The sequence below is a fragment of the Phaethon aethereus genome, assembly GCF_964289735.1.
Source record: "Phaethon aethereus genome assembly, chromosome: 6".
NCBI classification, from domain to species: Eukaryota; Metazoa; Chordata; class Aves; order Phaethontiformes; family Phaethontidae; genus Phaethon; species Phaethon aethereus.
Genome location: NC_138580.1, coordinates 6,677,771 through 6,698,530, shown reverse-complemented (window position 1 = coordinate 6,698,530; position 20,760 = coordinate 6,677,771). Strand labels below are relative to the sequence as shown.

At 38.3% G+C, this 20,760-nt stretch overlaps 1 protein-coding gene across 1 annotated transcript in view; it reads right to left on the bottom strand.

The window, feature by feature from the left end:
* LOC309406125 (von Willebrand factor D and EGF domain-containing protein-like) overlaps window positions 1–20,760 on the bottom strand; it is a gene marked incomplete at its 3' end in the record, with an annotated part of 194,780 nt that overhangs the window by 6,987 nt on the left and 167,033 nt on the right. Inside the window, exons 26-28 of the mRNA XM_082001163.1 lie at window positions 20,274–20,369; window positions 18,918–19,013; window positions 11,526–11,623 (exon numbers count right to left, since the gene is read on the bottom strand). Coding sequence (XP_081857289.1) covers window positions 11,526–11,623; window positions 18,918–19,013; window positions 20,274–20,369 — 290 coding nt within the window. The remainder of the gene's footprint in view (window positions 1–11,525; window positions 11,624–18,917; window positions 19,014–20,273; window positions 20,370–20,760) is intronic.

The window sequence follows — 20,760 nt, the reverse complement described above, 5'->3', positions numbered from 1 at the left end:
TGAGCTACTGCTATATTTATGGACAAACCAAGGAACGACATCTGATGGCCCACGAAAGTGGTACATTTCTGGAGCAAAACTGCTCATTCTAAAAGGACTTAAGATGTTGTATCTAACTACCTATTCTGCAGGGATTACATGCACTTCTTTCAACTTACATTGCACTTCTTAACATGAAAGAAAAAAGTCCTTTTTAAATGAAAAGAAAATGGTATTTTTCCTGCTGGAATACCAAATAGCATGGCTATTTTTCCCTTAAAAGCATTTTCTTTGCTTCATAGCTATTTCTAGGAAGCTTTCAGCAAATGTACTATGGAGATACACATACATGTGCATAGATACCTATGTGCAATGAAGCATATAACCTGCCCCATCTTTTTGGCAATAGTTAGCAATGGTAGAGAGCAGGCACAAAAGTTAACTCCGTCCTGCTTACTGCAGTATCTTGCTTTCTAGGCAGAAAAAGTCTTAGTGTTATCTTTTCTCTTGAAAACAACTCAAACCCAATCAAAATTAAAAAAGTATATAGGCAATACCTTAACGTTTAAGTATCTACATGAATGACTATTATGAGTCACGGATGAGTTCAATCTGCCAATGACTGTAAAAAAATCTACATTAAGCAAAAAACCCCAAACATTCCCTCTTCTGCCTAACGGGTCTGTTTGCTATTCCCATAGCAAACAAGAGATCATGATCTGTTGTACCCAATTTATTTGGGGTTTTAAAAGGGTTTTGAAATGAAAACAAAGGGTATTGGAAGTCAAAAGGGCAATTAGAATTTAGAACTAAATAATTTATAACTCAAGTAACTATGTAGAGCTGGTACATTTTTTTGGTAGAGTGCAATTAGTACGATTGACTCCCACCTTAAGCTCCTTGAAGAATTTTTGGACATCAATTAGAAGACGTGACTTATAAGATGAGCTTTAGAAAAATAAGACCTTGTATTTGCAAGAAGAAGTCCCAGTTGGGTATTTTTCAACAAGGTGTAAAACACCTATGAAATTCTAGAGAACAATTTTTCTCTTATATTATTCTATAACTTTTTAAAAACACAAGCTGGAAATATAGTCATCACCCCATCTACTGACTTTTTAGCAAAGTATGTTGAAACAATCGAGGAAAGAAAATCAGTTAAATGCTGAAATTACTGGGAGAAAAGGAACGGTATCCAATTCATGCTCCAGAAGAAGCGTTAAACTGACATGATCTGTGAACCCACAGTAACTAACTGTAGGTTACCTATATTTTGATATCAAATACTGGAACCTGAGCTTTGCTATTTATCAGCAATTGTTTCTGTTTTATAACCACACATAAACTATCCTCAGAGATGCAAAATAACTTTCTAATTGTCTAAAAATAGATGGGGATGTATATTGTGCCAAACAATCACTTCTAGAAATACAGTGAGAAGCCGCAAGGCACTGAAAGCTGTTTTAGCTTTTCAAATCCAATCTTGGCCAGGGGTTTTGTTCATTAGCACTGTCTCATGTAGACATTATGGAGGCAAGTTAATAGAAATCTTTTTTATTGATTGGGGCTGTACTTCAAGAAAGGTGTAATTGCCACCCTAAATTTAATCTTGTAGATACTCCTCTGGTGCCAATGTTCCGTTTTAATACTAATGTCTTCCTGGAACTGTTAAAGTGAATGCTAAAAACTTAACTTCATAGTAACATTGCTAACCGTGATCTAGATCAGCATGTATTAGTAAAATAAAGGAAGTATTTTTGATGTCTGCTCCTTTGTTTAAGTGTTTGTTTAGTAGGAAACATGCAGGGAGTGGCAAGTGTAATTTGCTCTTTTAATCTTTTGCATTCCGGAAACTATTTACATAGGAGCAGTTCATAACATAAAATGAAAGGTGAAACATCAGAAATAAAGAGAATCGTTTATTGGAAAACAGAATGGATACATTTAAAAGCATTTTGCTATATTAGTTAGACGTGGAGCAAAAATGCTACTATTAGGAGCTGGGTGAAAGGGAGGAGGAATATTTCTGTGAGTTATAGTACTGACAGTTTTTCCAAGCTTTTTTAAACACTCAATTTGCAGTATTCAAAGGTCTCACAGTCAGTATTTTTTATTCTTATGAATTGACAGTAAGTGTCAGATCAGATCTTACATCTAGTTACTGCATCAGCCCTGAAGGTTCAATCAAAAAACCCTTACTAGTACCATTATTCCCCTAAATTGCTTCTGGAAGAGTGAGGGAATGTCAAAACTTTTGTCTTCCTCCATCAAGGCACCGAGATTTTGATCTATAGATGCTCTGAATCTTCCAATGAGGCAAATGAGAGTGTGAATGCCCAGAGCGTGGTTTGGGATTTACGTTACTGAGCCTGAGTTATCCGAGGTGACAGATTAAAACTCTCTTTTTTCCAAGTAAACGTATAATTGGTTTCCTTATTCCCTTCCTCACACTCCTTCCTCCTCCCCCCAGGTTTCCTGCCACTGGTCCCATGTCGGTACCGCCGCCTGTGATGAAATGCGCGGCTCGTCTTGTGGCCACTGGTAGTTGAGCCAAGGGTAGATTTCTGTAAAGGTGAATTTTTCAGATTACGATGCAAATTTCTGAGAGCACCTAGATATGCCAGTATTTCACTACTAGTATGATTAGAAAGCTGGTTTTCTAAAATGCTTCCAGGGATTAAGGCTGTATGGCTACACGGAGCCTTGTGTGTCCTTAGCACGTCAACTGCTAACTTGCCAGCGAGCAATGTATGGCCATTACAGAGGGCAAAAGAGAACTCAGGTGTAGAGGCATCTAAAGGCCAACATTTCACCAGGTATTGCATTGATACCTCCACAAATAAAGGCTGACACATTAGCAACTTTGAAAACCAAAGCATTTGGCTTTAGCAGTTACTCAGCAGAAAGATACTACAGGCTGGAGCTAGTGTTAGTTAAACATTATTGAGGTCTTCCCCTCGGTAGTCACTAAAATTACTCAGTAGAAGCAGGATCTTATTTGTTCACTTTTCTCTAGACTGTAGGTAAACATACCTGTTTAAAAAAAATGGGAAGAAATGAGGAAATTTATCTGTGCCTTCAAATTTTAATGAAAGCAGAATAAGAGGGCACTAAAAATCTTTATAAAATGGTCTGTACCATTTAAAAATCTTCTTGTTGTCAAGAGCAGCTGTGATGGTGTCACTGCAGCCACGGATAATGAATTTGAGCCTTGCCATAGACAGGTCTGAAAACAAATGTAGGTTTATTGACATATGAGAAGGTTTTTGTTTTTTCTTCTTCTGTGTGATTATATGAGGGTAGAAGGGAGAGAACTAGCAATTTCTTCACACTGTATCCTCCCAAATGAAAAACGTACTTAATGCCAGATTATCAATGCCCAAATGATTGTCTTCATTGTCCTGCTATTATGTTATCTTCATCCTATTGGGAGCTGCAAAAAAGAAATGAGGATTCAGTCGCTTAAGGGACAGAAGAAACAGCCTCATGCATGTGATGTCATGTGAGAAATATTATGTGCAAGCGTTCACATGATTTATTGTAGTTACTGTATTTTCTTTGGAATTTTTATGTAATTATGGCAAAATCGCAATCCATATTTTTTTCACAATTTTGACTTAGGTAACCAAAGTTTTTATTAACCAGGGAATGAAGAACATGCTATTGAAAGGGATTAAGCAGTGAAATGATGAATGGAACTGTTTCCAAAGCATGCACATAAAGCGATATCATCTAGCTAAGGCTGATTTCTGCTCCATCGCTTCAACAGGAAAATAGCTATATTGCTGAAATGATTCGGCTTAGGCTCTATTATTTGCGGTGGCGCTTGACAGTTATGGAGTTGGAATTCAATTTCTTTCATCTGAAGCAGGTGTGCCTTAAAAAAATCACTCTGCCACTTCTGGATAACGCATGGAGATTGTTGGCTTCTTGCCTGAAAGCGTTTCAGTGCACTTATCCCATTTTCATACAGCAGAAGTTGTGCATGAATATCATCTCGGTTTAAATACATGAGTGAATTTTCTTCATCCCAAAACAAGATAATAGATGATATGAAAAGCTTTATTTTATGGTAGCACATAGATTTAAGAACCCATTTTAAAGGGCAATTTTATAGAAATCTATATAACAAAGCACATAAAGATGTTGATATTAATTTATTATTCAGGACAAGAAGAAAGGTGCTCCTTAATCTTGATCTAACTGTATTTGATATGACAAGTTAACCTTGATATTAGCATCATGTATCCAAATTTCACTTCCCTGTTTGACTCTAAAATACCTTACCTTAGTTTCTGATAGTGATGTATCCAGGTAGCGGTTGTTTATTTGTGAATAGTACCTGGCACATTTATTTTATATGAAAATGGACCGTAATTCTACAAGTGCCTTCTAGGATTTAGACAGGTTTAGTTAGAGTAAGGATTTGAGTTTACATGGAATAAATGTGTGTAATGTCTGGAAGAGTGATATATATTTACTGAGGCCAGGTAAAAATGTATGTGCATGTCTGTGTCATATTACATATTTCCATATATCTATATACACAATTATACTAAAATATATAAAATCCGTATCTGGATTTTAAATGTGTATGTATTTGTATAGGTAAATATATATGTAATCATAGAATCATAGAATCGTTTAGGTTGGAAAAGACCTTTAAGACTGTCAAGTCCAACCATTAACCCAGCACTGCCAGGTCCACCACCGAACCATGTCCCTAAGCACCACATCTAATACCTCCAGGGATGGTGACTCAGCCACTTCCCTGGGCAGCCTGTTCCAGTGCTTGACAGCCCTTTCGGTGAAGAAATTTTTCCTAATATCCAATCTAAACGTCCCCTGGCGCAACTTGAGGCTGTTTCCTCTCGTCCTGTCACTTGTTACTTGGGAGAAGAGACCAACACCCACCTCACCACAACCCCCTTTCAGGTAGTTGTAGAGAGCGATAAGGTCTCCCCTCAGCCTCCTCCTCTCCAGACAAAACCACCCCAGTTGTTTAAACAACCCCACTTCTCATAAGACTTGTGCTTTAGACCCTTCACCATCTTTGTTGCTCTTCTCTGGATGCAGACATATATATATATATGTATTTTTATACATAAAATAGGACATTTTATGAAACTTAAAATGCTGCAAAGGCCCTATCCTGCTTTCTTTTGGTGGAAACGTGAAAAAAATTGAAGCATATGTTTAGTACCAAAGAGGGCAGAAACTTCTAAGTTCATGTTACACAGACCTGTCTGCAGTTACCCCAAAACTCCATTCTGAAGGCATGTACCAACTAAAGTCAATACATATCAGGGAGGATGTTCAGCACAGTGGTTTCTTCTTTGTTCATGAAACTCTAATGAGAGCTAAAAATACTATTGTGATTTCCAAGTCAGTAATGCTTTTCTGTCCCATTTAGTCTTAAAGAGAAGATATAGGATGCATCTTTTTGTTGCAGGGAAACAGCAGAAGTCCAGAATGAACACTTCTACAAGTTTTCTTTCTTCATAAGCTTCCCTGAGACCAAAAGTGTGTTCAAGTATTCCCACTGTGCACTACCATAGTTGTTTAAATTCTTTAAGGACCAGTGGCAGGCTTTTGTCATCATCAGGATGGCGCATACCTGGAGACCTCCAGGTTAGCAGGGACCCGAGCTGGTGAGTTCACCTGGTAGGGCACATCTCTGTGTGGATTTATCTGGGCATGCCTGGAAGCCCAAGCTTTCGGGTGCTTCCAAGTCTAGACTAACTACAGTGTACCAGGATGCCTCTGAATACAGTCTGAATACATGAACAAGTATATGTGTCGAAGGTATTCAGTGATATGATGAGGAAGCCACAGTCATTTTTCTTGCTTAAATAATATAAACTACGGCTACATTCCTTTGTAATAAGCAAGAAAATAGTCTGACTGGCATACATGTGTAGATCGATACTGCTTATATTTGACTTTCCCTTTTTTATTTCATATTATTTCCATTTATTTGTCAAATGATTTATGAATAGGCATGTCATTTTTTCCTAAAACTCCAAAGATGAATAGCTTGTATATTCACAGACACTGAATACAGCTTGTACAACTTGAGCCCCATGATATGTGGTTTAATATCTCTTAATGTATAAATGGAAAAAGTAATAGTGATGTTAAGGTCACTAACTGCAGCAAAGGGTTGCCTAATGTGAGAAATTGTTTATTAAAAAGATCTTGTATTTTCAGGCTGTACTGAAATCAATAGTATGTTTAATCTTTGGAAGGTAGTCACTAGGTTCATTCATAGGGAATGAATGGCCTGTTGGTATTCGATTTACCGGTAAATTCCATTGTTAAAGGTATCTGCTATAAGGTTTGCCTTTTCTTAATTATTATTTTCTGTAACAGGCTACACTTCTCAGTACCTTTATGCCTTAGAATAAATATTCAACAGAAAGACAAGTTTAGCGCATTAATATTTAAACTGTTATTGGGAAAATACACCATCATGATAACTTGTAGTGTAACATTATGTACCATTTATATCTAACTAGATAACATTGTTTAGCTTAAATTAATTCTGTTGGCTTAATTAATAGTATTACTTTAACCCATTTAGAAAGGAAAAAAAAAACCACAAGGAAAGTATGATCGTATCAGATAGGACAACAGATACAATGTGAATTTCAACTTTCTGAAAAACTCCCTGTTGTACAAATGATGTAGTGATTGTCTTTGTCTCTTTTGGGACTTGTGACAAAATTTTAACTGTGGTTCCACTGGAAAAGAGGTCTGTTTAGTCTGTTTTGCTTGGGTTGCCCCTTCCAGCGTGGAACAAATGTGCTCTAATGGCTGTTTTGAATGTAAAAGTCAGCAGGGGCATTTGTCTTCATGTCTACCACGAAACTTGCTAAATTATCTGGACCTCTCGAAGAGTCAATACAAATTAAAAATACACAAAAGCTTTCTAAGAGAGTGATTGCTATTCTAGCAAGTTCATTAGCCTTCTGAGGAATGCAGTTGGCAGGCTTTGTTTAGCAGAAGTCCAAAACAAAGTAAACCAAAAATGTCAGAAAATGAATTGCAAATCACTTGGCAATATAAATGTGAGAACTAGGATGTAGATGATGAATAATTTGGGAAAATGTATATTGTTCCTCCAGGAATCTTAACTGCACAAAGGGGAACTATACTGAAGACTACAGCAGAGAAAGGGGAATAACTTGATTAAGTGAATATGGGCCATCCGGCTTTTCCAAATGCGCTGGCAAAATCAAACTCCAGATACTATTTAGTTTGTGGAAAAAAAAGAGTTCTGCAGCGAGGCCTTTTTTTCCAGCTTCCTGTGTCTATCTCCTTCGTGTTTTCAGTCTATACCCTGAAAAAAATGCTGCTAAAAATGAAATTTTCACTCTAATTTTGTGAGACTAAGTGGAAGACCAGAAGCTAAGTTTAAAGAGGAAATCAGTCTTCTAAACTGGGTAAGTGGCAATTACTTTGCATCTCCTTCCTTAGGAAAGGGAGGTTGGCGCGATTCACTTAGCTGCAGGTGTAGTCGCCTAGAGCGTCCCTTGTCAGCTGCTGCTGAGGGAAGAGGCGGCTCTACTCCAATTTAACCCAGGTTTTTTGACAAATTTTACATGCCACTGCTACTGTATTATTCCCATTATTTGAAGATTCATAACAGAAACAAAGTGTGAGCTTTAACTCCCATAGCAAAACACAGTAGTAAATCTAACAAGGAGAGAAGATTGTAGATTGCACAGGCAAGGCTAACATGCTCAGTGCCTTTTCTTCAGTCTTCATGGAAAGATTAAATGTGACAAAAGGTTTAACATGATCGGAATTAACAAGGGAACAGGAATGCAAAGGAGGGTAGGGAAGGAACTGTGTATTTAGATTCAGAAAAGTCAGATTTAAGGCCTGTTTACAAGGTTAAATGACCGGACCATAAACTGGGATTTGAATTTATGGTATGCTATCTACTGTGCATTAACTCCCCATACAGAAAGTTTTAGTGTATAAGGGAGTCTTTACATGAAACAGCTTATTCAGGTCAATAGGGCCTCTTTACCCTATATTTATACCCTAGCTCGACTTTACCCTAGCATATTTGAAGTGTGGTCTCTAAACCAACAGTGAGTTGCTTTGAGAACTCCCAAAGGATATAAATAGTCCCAATAAACGTAGTACATATCTTTCAAAGGAAAAAAAAAAAGGAAAAGCAAGGCAACAAGAGCCAAAGACTCAGACTAAATTGGTATCTGGAAAGATACTAACGCAAATTATTAAATAATCAATTAATAAGCCCCTAAGTGTAATAAGGTAAGCAGCCACCGGGAGCAGATACATTTTTTGCTTTAGGGAGACTTCTGACACGACTTAGGCAGTCATGCCAGTAAGTGTGATTCAGATGAAGTAAGTAAGGAGCAAGGCCTGTTTGACAAAGTACTATCAAAGAATATTTTTATCAATAGGCTGTAGGCTGTGATTTTTCTACCATTCGCTACTTTCATTAATGTCTTAGACAATGAGATGTCACATGTTGGAACAATGTCACAGCTGGAGGCAGTGCGTGCAGGTTTAGAATTAAAAATCTTTTTGATAAATGGGTGAAACAGCTTGAAATCCATAAGACAAATTTAAGTAAAGATGATAAAGATGGTGCTTACACAGGAAAAGTCAACTGCACAAATGCCAAATGGGAAATAAGCGATAAGGTATCAGAGCAGGTTGCAGGGCTGCTGCAGAAAAACGGGAATCTGTTAAATGTATTAACCAGAGACTCAGGAGCTACCCAGGGAGGCAGCGGCTCGGCACTAGCCCGCGCTGGCGCTCAGCTGCAGCACGTCAGGAAGAATACGGAGAAACTGGAGAGAGTTTCGACAAGAGAAGCAGAGAACAGGGTTTGAAACAGTTAGTTTAGTTTATGAAACTGGGAGGAAATCAGGCAGGGGAGACTCGTCTTCAAACATGTAATTGTTGTTGCTAAAAGAAATGTGATAACTTTTCTCTGTGCCACCGAGGTTACCCCAAGAAGTGTCCGTTTTACTTGCAACAGATTGGGTTTATGTTCAGTGTTAGGGAAAACAAAACTGTGCTCTAATAATGTAGTTAAATACTTGAGCAAATTACTTAGATAAATTGTGAGACTTCCACTACTGACAGGTTATGAGAAGTTTATTAAAGCCTGTTCAGATTGTTCACTTATACCAGATCCAGCCTGATAAATTAACTCTTGGGAGGCCTATCATCCCAATTTTTCTACAATAATACGAGTATGAATTCCTATGTTTGCAATTTACTATAATCCATGCTAGCAAATGAGCTTTGTATTTTAATGTCACTCATAATTTTGATTTTTTTGGAGGGGTAGCTCATTTGGTTTCATATAATATAAGCCATGTAATTTAAACTAGACACCATTAAATCCATCATTTTTATTACTAACTTTGATTCTAGCTTTCAGCAAGGCTCACAGATTGAAGGAAACCTGTTAATTCTCTTTTATTCAGAACATTTCCTTCACATCAAAGCAATGCATGTTCATATCAGTGCAGCCAATCAGTATTTCTGCAGAATAAGCCATGAAACTAAAGAGTGCTTCAAACAGTCTTAAAAAATGTGAGGTGAATCATTGCTAGAGAGACCCATGTGTTTACATGTATCATTGATGGCTTGGCATTTTGGACATACATAATATGCAAAGCCTTTTTCTACTTTCTTTTTCTTTCAGGAGTGATTTACTGTGTAATAGTTTATTCATGTGAAAAAGGAAGCCTGGTTTTTTGATTTAATATTTTCTGTTAAGTGCAACAAAGTTCCACTTTATTTGTGAAATGACAAATATCGTACTTCAAACTTTCACAACAAGAATAATGCTCTAAAGCAGTTCTGGTAATCTTGGTCTGCTGTATCAAAAAGGGCAACTCTGGACCTACCAAGAGAAAGTCTCCTGGATATAAACACCTGCAGACAATAACTCCAGTTTATCTTGGCATATTCCTGCTTCCATTTGGACTTCTGTTAATTATTTGAGAAAATGTACACCATATTTTCCTAGGCTACAGCCAACCTGTTTAATAGATTTTTTTATATATAGAAAATTACAACACTTACTTACTCATCTTATCTACATCATCTGCATTTCAGTATTGATGTAGGAGCTGTAATTCAGTATGAGAATGTACTTGTTGAGAAAATCCATACAGAACTTCAATTCTGATATTAAAATCTAATTATCATTAACAGGCAAAAGTGACTAACTGAGTAGATTTTCATGCTTGCTCTTAATGTAATTGAAATGAAAATACTTTGATTTTTGCTGAGAAACAGGGGGTGCAGGGTATGAAATAAGGCAGTACTCAAAACAGAAGGGGGAATTCAAGTTGATATGTACAGTGTTTAGGCACAACAGGCAAGACAGAAAAACAGGTTTTGTCTCAGTGGTGAAGAAAGGGGAGAAACTGGGCTCTAAGACATAGACTTATGTGATGGTCAGGTAAAGCCCAGCTGTCAGATGTACTATAACCTTGCAAACCATTCTGGTAGTTGGACATGGCTTATCAGGTTTTTTTGGGGGGGTAAGGGTAGTATTTGCCCAATTCAATGCTTCTCAAATTCATGCAAAAAAAGATTTGCATGAGCTGGACTTCAGTTTGCTTTGGTCAATGCCAAGAAGAAAGAAATTGTTTCTTCCCAAGGCAACAGGAACAGCTATCACAGGAAGAAGATACAGAGCAGGACAGATGTCACCTGTGTTGGCTGTCATTCACCTTGGAAGGGCACAGAAGATTTAGTCCCACCAGCTCTGTCTGAGCACAGGTGGGAGAACCCATTTGGTAGTGGAGTAGCAAGTGCTAACAGGGGCTGGGAGAGTTCATCTTGGAAAGGAGCCAAAGTTACTTGGAGGAGAGAGGTGGATTCTTCTCTGATCAGGGCAATTGTTCTGGTGTTTTTCCACTTTTTGATAGGTCTATAGTGATATTTAATGTGTAGTTTGAAGCCAAGCTCAGCAAAATGAAGGGGCCTGTCTGTGGACATTGGGAACTGGAGTGGAGAAAAAATGACCAAGAATCATTGCTGCGCGCAGACCTTCTGGATGCAAGGCCTAAGCAATTTCACGTTATGAACAAGGGGTAAAGTTAGGAAGGCAGAGGGGTGAAAAGCAAGCAGGGGCATCTGATGGGGAGGAACAGGTTACCCTTGCAATTCAGAAACACTTCCAGGCTTGGGCTGCAATCAGATGTTTTTCTCCAGGAATTGCTGTGCAGACGATTAGTGGGTTTGGACAGGGGCACTGTCTTAAGGATGACCCTAACTACCAGGGTACGTGAAGCTTTTTTGGGTTTTACATCTGAGGGATTAAACTGGTCCTTAAGGGAAAATTTTGTATAGAACTTGGACACAGGGTTAGTTTGGCAGCTTAGCATTCATTAAACTTCCTTTAAACTATTTTATAACCTTATTTACATCTTTCATAAGGTTTACAAGACCTTAATCCATTTTCCTGTAAACTATTTGAGTTACTTTTGGGTATTTTTGTCCTGCTTGCAATAAGAATCAGTGTTGTTGGACCTTACCTTCTTTTCACATGCTGAACCAGTATAGCCACTTCTGCAAGCACAGACGTTTGGTCTTATGCATCTGCTTCCAAACAGACATTTTTGCCCACAAAGTGCTACAAATAAAAGATAAAGTTGTTTAGAAATAAACTTACTCTAAGTACTGAGAGGGGGCTTCTGAGAAAGATGGGGACAGACTTTTTAGCAGAGCTTGTAGTGAGAGCACAAGGTTTTATGGTTTTAAATGGTTTAAAATGTTTTTTATGTAATGGGTTTAAGCTAAGAGAGGGTAGATTTTGCCTGATATGAGGAAGAAATTTTTCACACTGAGGGTGGTGCAACACTGGCCCAGGTTGCCCAGAGAGGTGGTAGATGCCCCATCCTTGGAAACATTCAAGGTCAGGCTTAATGGGGCTCTGAGCAACCTGCTCTGGTTGAAGAGCAGGTTCCTGCTCACTGCAGGGGTGTTGAACCAGATGGCCTCTAAAGGTCTCTTCCAACCCAAACTGTTCTGTGATTCTATGATAAGTCTCACAATTAGAAAAGGAATAGTTAGATGCTTTTGAAAATGATGTGAAAAATATATTTGGGTTTTGTAGTTCCATGTGATGGAGGAAAGGACAATCAATAAAAAAATATTGAAGCATTAAAGATAGTTTCCCATAGGCTTTCTCATGCCTGTGTGTCTGTTTTGTTTACAATTTTCTTTATTTTTTCCCTCTTCTCTCCAATGATGGGGAAAGAGAAGATTGTGCCAAAGTAATCACCTCAGCTCAGCTGGAAATGGATCAGTGCAAGGCCTGATTTTGTAAGCCAGGATACATTCTGGCCATTGATGGTTGGGTCAGATTTGTGCCAAAATTGATTTTCTTTTGTTCCAATTGAAATAAAATATCAGCTGTTGAAAGATCCTTTCTTAACTTGAGATGAAAAGATATGTACTCCTAAAGGTGATGCTATCACAATAAATAAAAGGGAGAATTTGGTGGATTGCGTATTTTGTACCTCTGGAAACCAGGGCATAAGAACATGTAATTTCATGGTCCCACAGAATCGGTAATGAGCTACTTATTCCAAGTAAAAAGGAACCAGCAAAACTTTTTTATCTCATCTAGAGTAGCAGTGTACTTATAAAGGTCCATCCATTTGAAAATATTCTGATAATAAAAGAATCAGTGTTCTTTTTCTTTTAAGTTAATCAATTGAATTACTCAAATTTCAGCCATTTTTTCATCCTTATTAGCAGTTTATATTGTTATGACATTGTTTTGGCATAGAGAAAAGAGAACAGCCAATTCGTAGGGCACCAATTCAAGAAGAACACACATGTCATAGTATTTGAATTAGATCTCACGAGTTAACCCTTCTATAAATATTGCCAGAATATTGTATTCTAGTTACAGGCAGTCAAACTAAATGCCTTCAAAACTGGTAGATGTGTATTAACAAATAGGTTCTTACATTTTCTTCTGTGGCAGAGGCATACAGGAAGCTGTAAACCATGCATCATTAAAACAGATCTGAAAATAAAGTAGATGCTTGCCTATGTTCCATTACCATCCATGATGAAGGCATCGTGGATCTTTGAAAGAATTTAATGTATCCCTATGAGGATTTTTTCACAGAAAATCAGTTTCAACAAATTGAGGGCATAGTGGAACAAATTCTAGCATTTAGTTTGTTAGGCTTTGGTTCTGATTTTGACACAGCTTTAAGGTCATGTAGTTTCTTCGTGTCATGACCTGAAGTCTCAAAGATCAAATAAGCCAGTGAAACTTCTTCAGAAAACACGTAGTGGGATCCTAAGCCATCCAAATGTGATTCTGAGTTATACTAATTGTTCTCGTGACCTTGGAAGGCCGGCAACAAGATGTTTTAACAACAGCTGGAATTTGTATTCGTTTTGTTCTGTCAGGTTATCATGACACCGAACACTCAGTGAGGAGCTTGAGACTGCCAGAGTAGGGAATATGAAAATCTGAACGTGTATAGTGCACTTCAGGCCGGACAGCTACAGGACGCGGAGCGAAGGACCAGGCTCACTGCCACTCTGCACGTCTGACGAACGAGAGGCTGTAATGGCCTGGCGGGCTGCTACCCTTACAAGTCCAGTCAGGTGGTGGGAGTTCATGCTGTGTCAAAACTACTGACCCGTACTGTGTCCAGAACAAGACCACGCAGAGACCTGGGCATGCTGGTGACCTTCAGGTGCTCCTTTTTAAAAAGCCGGCTGTGTCCGGTGGTTATCTGCTGTAAGACTCCGGTGACCCGGAGCTAGTGACTTGCCTTCCTAGCATAAGAGCTAGTCAATATATTTCTGCTGTTTTGAAAAGGTAAAAGTGCTGTTTTGTTGAAACAAGTTTTTATGAAGCAAACTTGGTTTTGTTAGGTGTCTGTTGCAAAACACTCCTTAAGAACCAGAATGGGCAGGTGCAAATCTCTCCTCCTTCTTGGGGAGGCCCAGGTTTCAGTCCTGGGCGTGGGTGGAAGGAAATGCTCACGCCACAGCAGTGTGCTCATCACCTGCTGACTGCTACTTCAGCTCCTCCATGAACTACGAAAGAACTCAGATTTATAACTGGAAAAATCTGAGCGTTTCATTCACTGGAACAAAACCATTTCCCGACAGGGAGTGCATTGCCAGCAGAAGGGGCTCGTTGTGCCCACACCAGTTTTGTTCCACTGTGGGGTAAGCTGGAAGAGAGAGCTATGTGTGATGGAGATCTGTGTATGATACTACTATTATTCATTTGATATGAACTTGGGCTGGGGGAAAATGGAAGTTGATTCTTCTTTCAGCTTGGTAGTGGATAAAATAAAACAGGTCAGGCAAAGAGAGGTGGACCTTTCTGGAGACCCCTCTAGCAGCTGGGGTGTTCTGGTATGCATGGGCAGAAGAACAGGCATTAGCTAAGGTACCAGGCTTTTTTCCATTTGTGGCTTCTTTGATTCTCAGTTGATGCAAACAAAGGAAAAAAAGGGAAAGGTTTCCTCCTTTTTTATCCTTTGCTACCTGCCTGTCTCTCCCTCTCCACCCACTGCTTCCTGCTGTAGTGCTCAGAAAAAGAAGAGCTCAGTTAGGAGAAAAGTTAAAAACCTTTTGGAAGAAAATTGGAATTGAAATCACAGAGGATAATAACATAGCTGAAGTTCAAATGAATATTTCATAAATGTATTTACAAGGGATGCTAAGCCACTAAACACTAAAAATGACACAGGCTATGTATGCATTATCCTGTACAGATTCAGCAAAGCAAGTAATTTAATAAGCTAAGCTTATGTTAAAATTATAATCAATAAATGCCCATTACAGAAAGAGATTTATCCCTGGGTGTTAAAAGAACAGCGCTATAATTTGCATGTGAACTACATTTTTTTTTTCTTTTTGTAAGGTTTGAAAGGGTTACATAGGAAAGCTAGAAGAAAGCTTGTCTGAGATGTTGTTGAAGGCAGAGAGAGAGAATGAGGAAGGATCCTGAGGAAATTATAAAGCCATAAGCTTGACACTTATAACATGCAAATAAAGAGAAGATATTCTGAAGGGCAGTGAGGAGCCAGTATGGGTTCAATAATATTAGAACAGAAGATAGCAGCATGAATTTTAATGATAAAGATCCTTCACAAGTATAACCTTCTTACACTTTATAATTAATTATTAGAATTATACCTTGATCCTGCATTCAGAGCCTTAAACAACAGACTTATATTCCTGGCCAGAAGACTTCTGTCTTTACTGGGTTGCGTTTTTGGTTATATCTGTCAGGGTAATCAGATTGTACTGTCAGGTCTTCACTGCTTTGGTCTAATGTTTCTTTTCTAGCTCAAGAAAAACAAAGATGTAAGTTAACACCACAGAAGGCAAGGGGAAGCCACAGACATGGAGCTTTAGGCTGGGTATCTAATATGGAATGGGAAGGAACTCACTGATGAAAACATGGTGATCCTGGGATACTGTTTCTGTCTTTTCAGAGGAGTTTTTAGCATATTTGTGCTGCTGTCATGAAAGCTAAAAACAGAGTCAGACAGAAAAAGCTTCTAATGGAAGAAGCTTAATCTATGAAGCTGCTAGTTTCTATAGTTGAGACATGTTGAATATTTCAAACAACATTTTTTAGCCTGTCCTGCTGGAAGGTAATTTTCTTACATTTGCAATACAGTCTGAAACTTGACCATTATTCCTTAAACTATGACCATCAAAGTCGTAGGCATTTATCAAGGATAATGTGTGTATTGCACCATACACCTTATCTGTTGGGACAAATGACCTATTTTATTGATTCTCTTTCAGAAGCTATTCTGTTCAGTTACAGATGAGTGGGGAAGAAAACTATTCTCTTGACTGACCTCTTTATTTACAGTCTGATAAAAGAGGACTATTGTGTTTTATCCATTACCAGTGTCACCCAAAAGTCTCTACTTTTACTCTTGCGAAGTTCTGCAGTGTAGTGGTAGCCAGAGACTGGTCTTGCTCTCCTAAGCATTTTCAACACACTTAGACATAAAATTATCTTAAGTATTGCCAATCTTCATTGCAACAGAACTGGAAATCTGCTCTAGGTTACTGTCAATGGTGTGGTCTGCTGAAAGTTTGAAGCATTTTGGATTATCATTTGTGATAGAGGTCTATGCCCTCTTTTCCTGGTAAAAGTGGGCAGGAAAATCTGATGCATCAGTATTTGCACTTGTAAGTATTTAAATTAATTATTAGGGACCTAAAAGTAGAGAATGTTATGTTTTGCTTGTTTCTGATTTTATAGAAGAGTGAAGAGAGGAAGATGTAGAAAAGATTTTATTGTGGCAGCCGTATCTATGGCTGCCTCCAAACATCTTCTTGAACTGCTCACCTAGGCTTAGGCCGTTGTGAGTTAGAAATTGCACTGATGAAGGTGATCTGTGACTTCTTATTAAAGACAAATCAAAAGCAGATGTCCAAGATGAATTTTCAGTATTTGTCCACTGTCTCTTTTGTTGGCTTAATAGCCTACCCTGGATAGCTGTCTCAGTATGAGGACCAAAACAATTTTTTCCTTCTGAGAAACGTCCAGAAAACAGTAGTGGAAGTCTCCATAGATCGTTTGATTTAGTCACCCTGCTGGATGTGTGTTAGGAAGTTAATGAGGAAACAATGAGGTTCAGTGTGTAGATGAAACCTGTATCTGCATTTCCACCGCTGCCATCCCGATAAGGGCAGCTGTGTGAATTCATTGGCTGAAATCAAAGAATGAAGCTGGGATTACCTAACCTCCTCCTACCCTTGAAAAAGCCCCAGAGAAACCATCCAGCCCTAACTGCTTCTGCGATACTGCAGAAGGTCCTGTGATTGCTGGGGAAAGTTATCATTTGGATTGTTAATTGTAGAGTGAGATGGAATATTTTCATTATGAAATGGAAACAACTCAGATTCATAATATGAAAAGTATATTAATTAATATAGAGTATAAATTAATAAAGACATATACAATATAATAAATAATAGGTAATGCTTTATACAGTATGTAATAGAATAAATTAATATAAAATAGGAAATAATATTTGAATCTCATGAATTGCTACTACTACTACTACTACTATTGCTACTACTTTGTTATCTTATAATGAAACTGTTTTGCTCTGTTGTTGAGTTTAGCAGCCAAGGTCTGTAGTTAAAGTGGTGCAGATCAAGGCCGTATTCAGCCCTGTTGCTGATACTCTAGTGAAGCACGGGATTTGGGCATAAGCACAGGGAAACCTTGGGGGCTGAAATCCGACAAAGCAGTTTTGCACAGGGAAGTAATGTGATGATCCAAACGCCTCCTTGCCAGAAAGGCTCTGGTTCTGGCAGAGCGCCTGGATTTGGCCGCTATTTGTGTGCTGCTGGGAGATGGGAAAGAGGCCGAAGCAATACAAGAGGAATGAAGACGGAACCAGAGGTTGGTGACAGTCCTCTTTGCTGCTGCTGGCAGCCTGCTCATCAGTGCCGAGGCTGAGGCGAAGCTGAGCACGTCTTTGAGCAAGGGCGACGCTCAGAAGGCTTTTTGTGTTTAGGCAGATAAATGAATTTTTTTCATTGAGTTCTGGATTTGGGTGAATAGACTCCCAGTAAAACACAAAACCAGACCTGCTTTCAGGGGTTACACTGCTATGCGCAACTTTATACCTACCGTCTGTGAGGATGAAGAGTTTCTTGCTCCCCCGTTTCCTCCCTGCCTCACTGTGAATACCCTGGAGCAACATTAGAAGACCTCACCATCTGCTCTCTGACAATAGTCTTCTCTCTTTCTATTTAAAAACCCAGAAATTCCAATCACTTTGTGATTATTTGGGTTTGCTGTGAGACCTAGGAATTTCAGCCAGCTCCTTTTGGACAAAAAGCTGATTTAATTCCCCACTACAGTGAAAACATGGGAAGAAACAGCAAAACCAGAATGACTGGCATCTGAGCGGATTCAGAGCAAACTTTCGAAGGTTAGACAGATACATAAAAAGTTGCCTAGTCTTGTCTGCCTGCATAGGACAGCAAAAATTGTTAATGGTAATAAGCCTTACTTGCCTTTCACAGGAACAAGCATGATTTGTTTATTTAGGCAATAAACTAAGTCAAGAATATGTCATCAACTAATAAATAACTCTAAACATTACCATGTTTGAACGAGAAGACAGCTGGCACACAGAAACAATTACATAGCCATTGGGATTTAACTGACAAAAGATTTTCATAAGTAATTACGCTCTGTGAGTGTGAGCGGAAAGAAAGATTGCCCTTTAAAGGGGATAATGCCTTGATATTTTCCTCATGCCCTTTCACCGTAAAGCTAATAACATACACAAACTGAAGTGACCCTGTATGTAACAGGCAATAACGGATTTCTTCCTATTCCAAGTCTTCCTGAGCCTCCACATGCAAATATTTCCAGCTATACCGGTGGTCAGTGTGAACACCTGGTGTTCACAGGGTCAGGCTCTTAGGTTAGCAGATACCTAGAATTTCTTTCTCTGCTTAATGCCGTCCAGGTACACAGAATGGGCTACTCCATTTCCTTTTGTCCCTGACTCTTTTTACCTTGTATTTCAAATTATTTATTTTGAAGGCTACTAGCTTTGTCTGATAGGTTGAGCTCCGCGTCCACATAAGTAAAAGATGAGTCAGGTCTCTTTCTCACGCTGATGTTGAGTCCACAAATGTCTTTGGAAGTAATAGTTTTACTGGCGCCATAAGACAGTTCTGACAAATAAGAGGCAGAATTTAGGTGCTGATCATGTTATGGTTGACTTCTACATGTAGTAGAACCATAGAATCATTTAGGTTGGAAAAGACCTTAGAGTCTAACCGTAAACCTAACACAATATACTCATAGTAGAAAATGTAATGCATAAAGATCTCTGGTGCAAGGTGTGTGGCTACAAAACTGTAGTAATTAAAGCAGCACTTACGGGTCTGGCACAGCATTCCTACCCATCCATCAGCGCACTCGCAGATATTTGGACCTATACATTCTCCACCGTTCAGACATTTCTGCAGGCAAACAGCTGAATAGATTGACATAAAACAAGTGAGAAGATGTACACGATATATCTGGATGTTCAAGATCTGACTGGAAGAGTGGCCTACTAGTTTTTATTCCATATGGCTAATTTCTAAAGAATTAAATGTGTTACATTTATCAGGTAATCAGTGTTCAGGATTCTCTGATATTTGCTTCTTAAAGAAATTTATCTTTGATGACTGTCTACTGGTAGCTTTGCTATTTCTAATGCTCAGCTCACTGTCAGCTAAGAATACCCTCCATATAGAATCATAGAATCATTAGATTGGAAAAGACCTTTAAGTCCAACCCTAAACCTAACATTGCCAAGTCCGCCACTAAATATGTGATATATTCACATAATATGATACATTCATATGTGTTACATGCATATTATGTGTTCCTTATTATAAATAACTAGATTCTCATAGTAAAGGTTGATATGTTTATTGCATATATTATTTCTGCAGAGATTATGAAAGAGTGAATGCATGTTTTGCTGTATATGGGTGAGAAACACAGACTTCCTTCAGGATTTCTGAATAAATTATTAATATTATAATTTCAAAACACCAGTTCTGAAATCATATTTACTATCAGGACCCAAAGGGTAAAAAGCCAATATTTTAATCTGGTTTACATACAGTATGTCATCTTAATTATAAATTTATTCAGTTTATCTGTCAACATCATGGTAACGGATAGCCATGTAAGGAAAAAATATTCCTTGAAAATATTTTAGGGTGAGAGGGTTTTTTTAATTACATTTTTATGTAACTGTAGTCAGATCTGGTAGAATTACAGTGTAAGAACACATCATTCTCCAAATTATGCACCAAAATGTATCTGGTGACCTTGAGAGTTTATCAGTCAGGAAGGCTTTATAGCAGGCTTTAAATAGTTCTGTGTTTTGAAATATATGGCATTTCTCTGTAAAATATAACAAAGTATGTGAAGCTGTTAAAACATAAAATCCATGCTTCAAGTTTAATACTCTAAAAATGAGTTTCCGTAACAAGATGTATAACAGACAGCTGCATGAAGCAGAAGCAAGGTTCCCCTACACAGCTTTCTTCCTTTGTAAGCATCAAATGTTTATAGCATTTTGTATTACCTGTACTTAAAACAGTTTTTACGCAAAGCGCTGAAGTAGCAAAACAGATTCTATTCACTATATTGTTTTTTAATATTAAAAGAAAATTAAAATTGATGTTGAGTGGCCGAAGTAATAATATTCAGTTTGATGGGCAGTAGAGGTGCTTACGTTTATTACAGTGCTTTCCCCTCCAACCAGATGGGCAGTCGCAGACACTTGGGCGTACACATTTCCCTCCGTTCATGCACGTGGGGTCACAGACACCTGCAGATACATATCAAAGGAAGAGCGTGGTAGCTGGGAAATAAGGGAAGACTTTACTAGAGACTTAGGTGCTTCCTTTCAGAAGGTTCAGTTGCTTGTTAAAAAACAGAAAAGGAATTTGGATTTGAGAATCTGAAACTCAGAGGCTTGATAGCTCCCATAAATCCTTCTGGGAAATGCTGCGCCTTGTGTGGAAGCTCTTTCAGGGAATCTCCAGTAAGAGCTGCCTCACCAGAAAAACAAGAGAGGCATTAATTACCATCAGTCTCAGAAAAACAAGTAAGAAATTTTCTGTGTTGGCTGTGGACAAACCGAATACTTGTTAGAGCTCTCACTTCATGACTGGAAAACATGTTCTCAGATGTTCATTTGGATAAGAAAAGACTTGAAG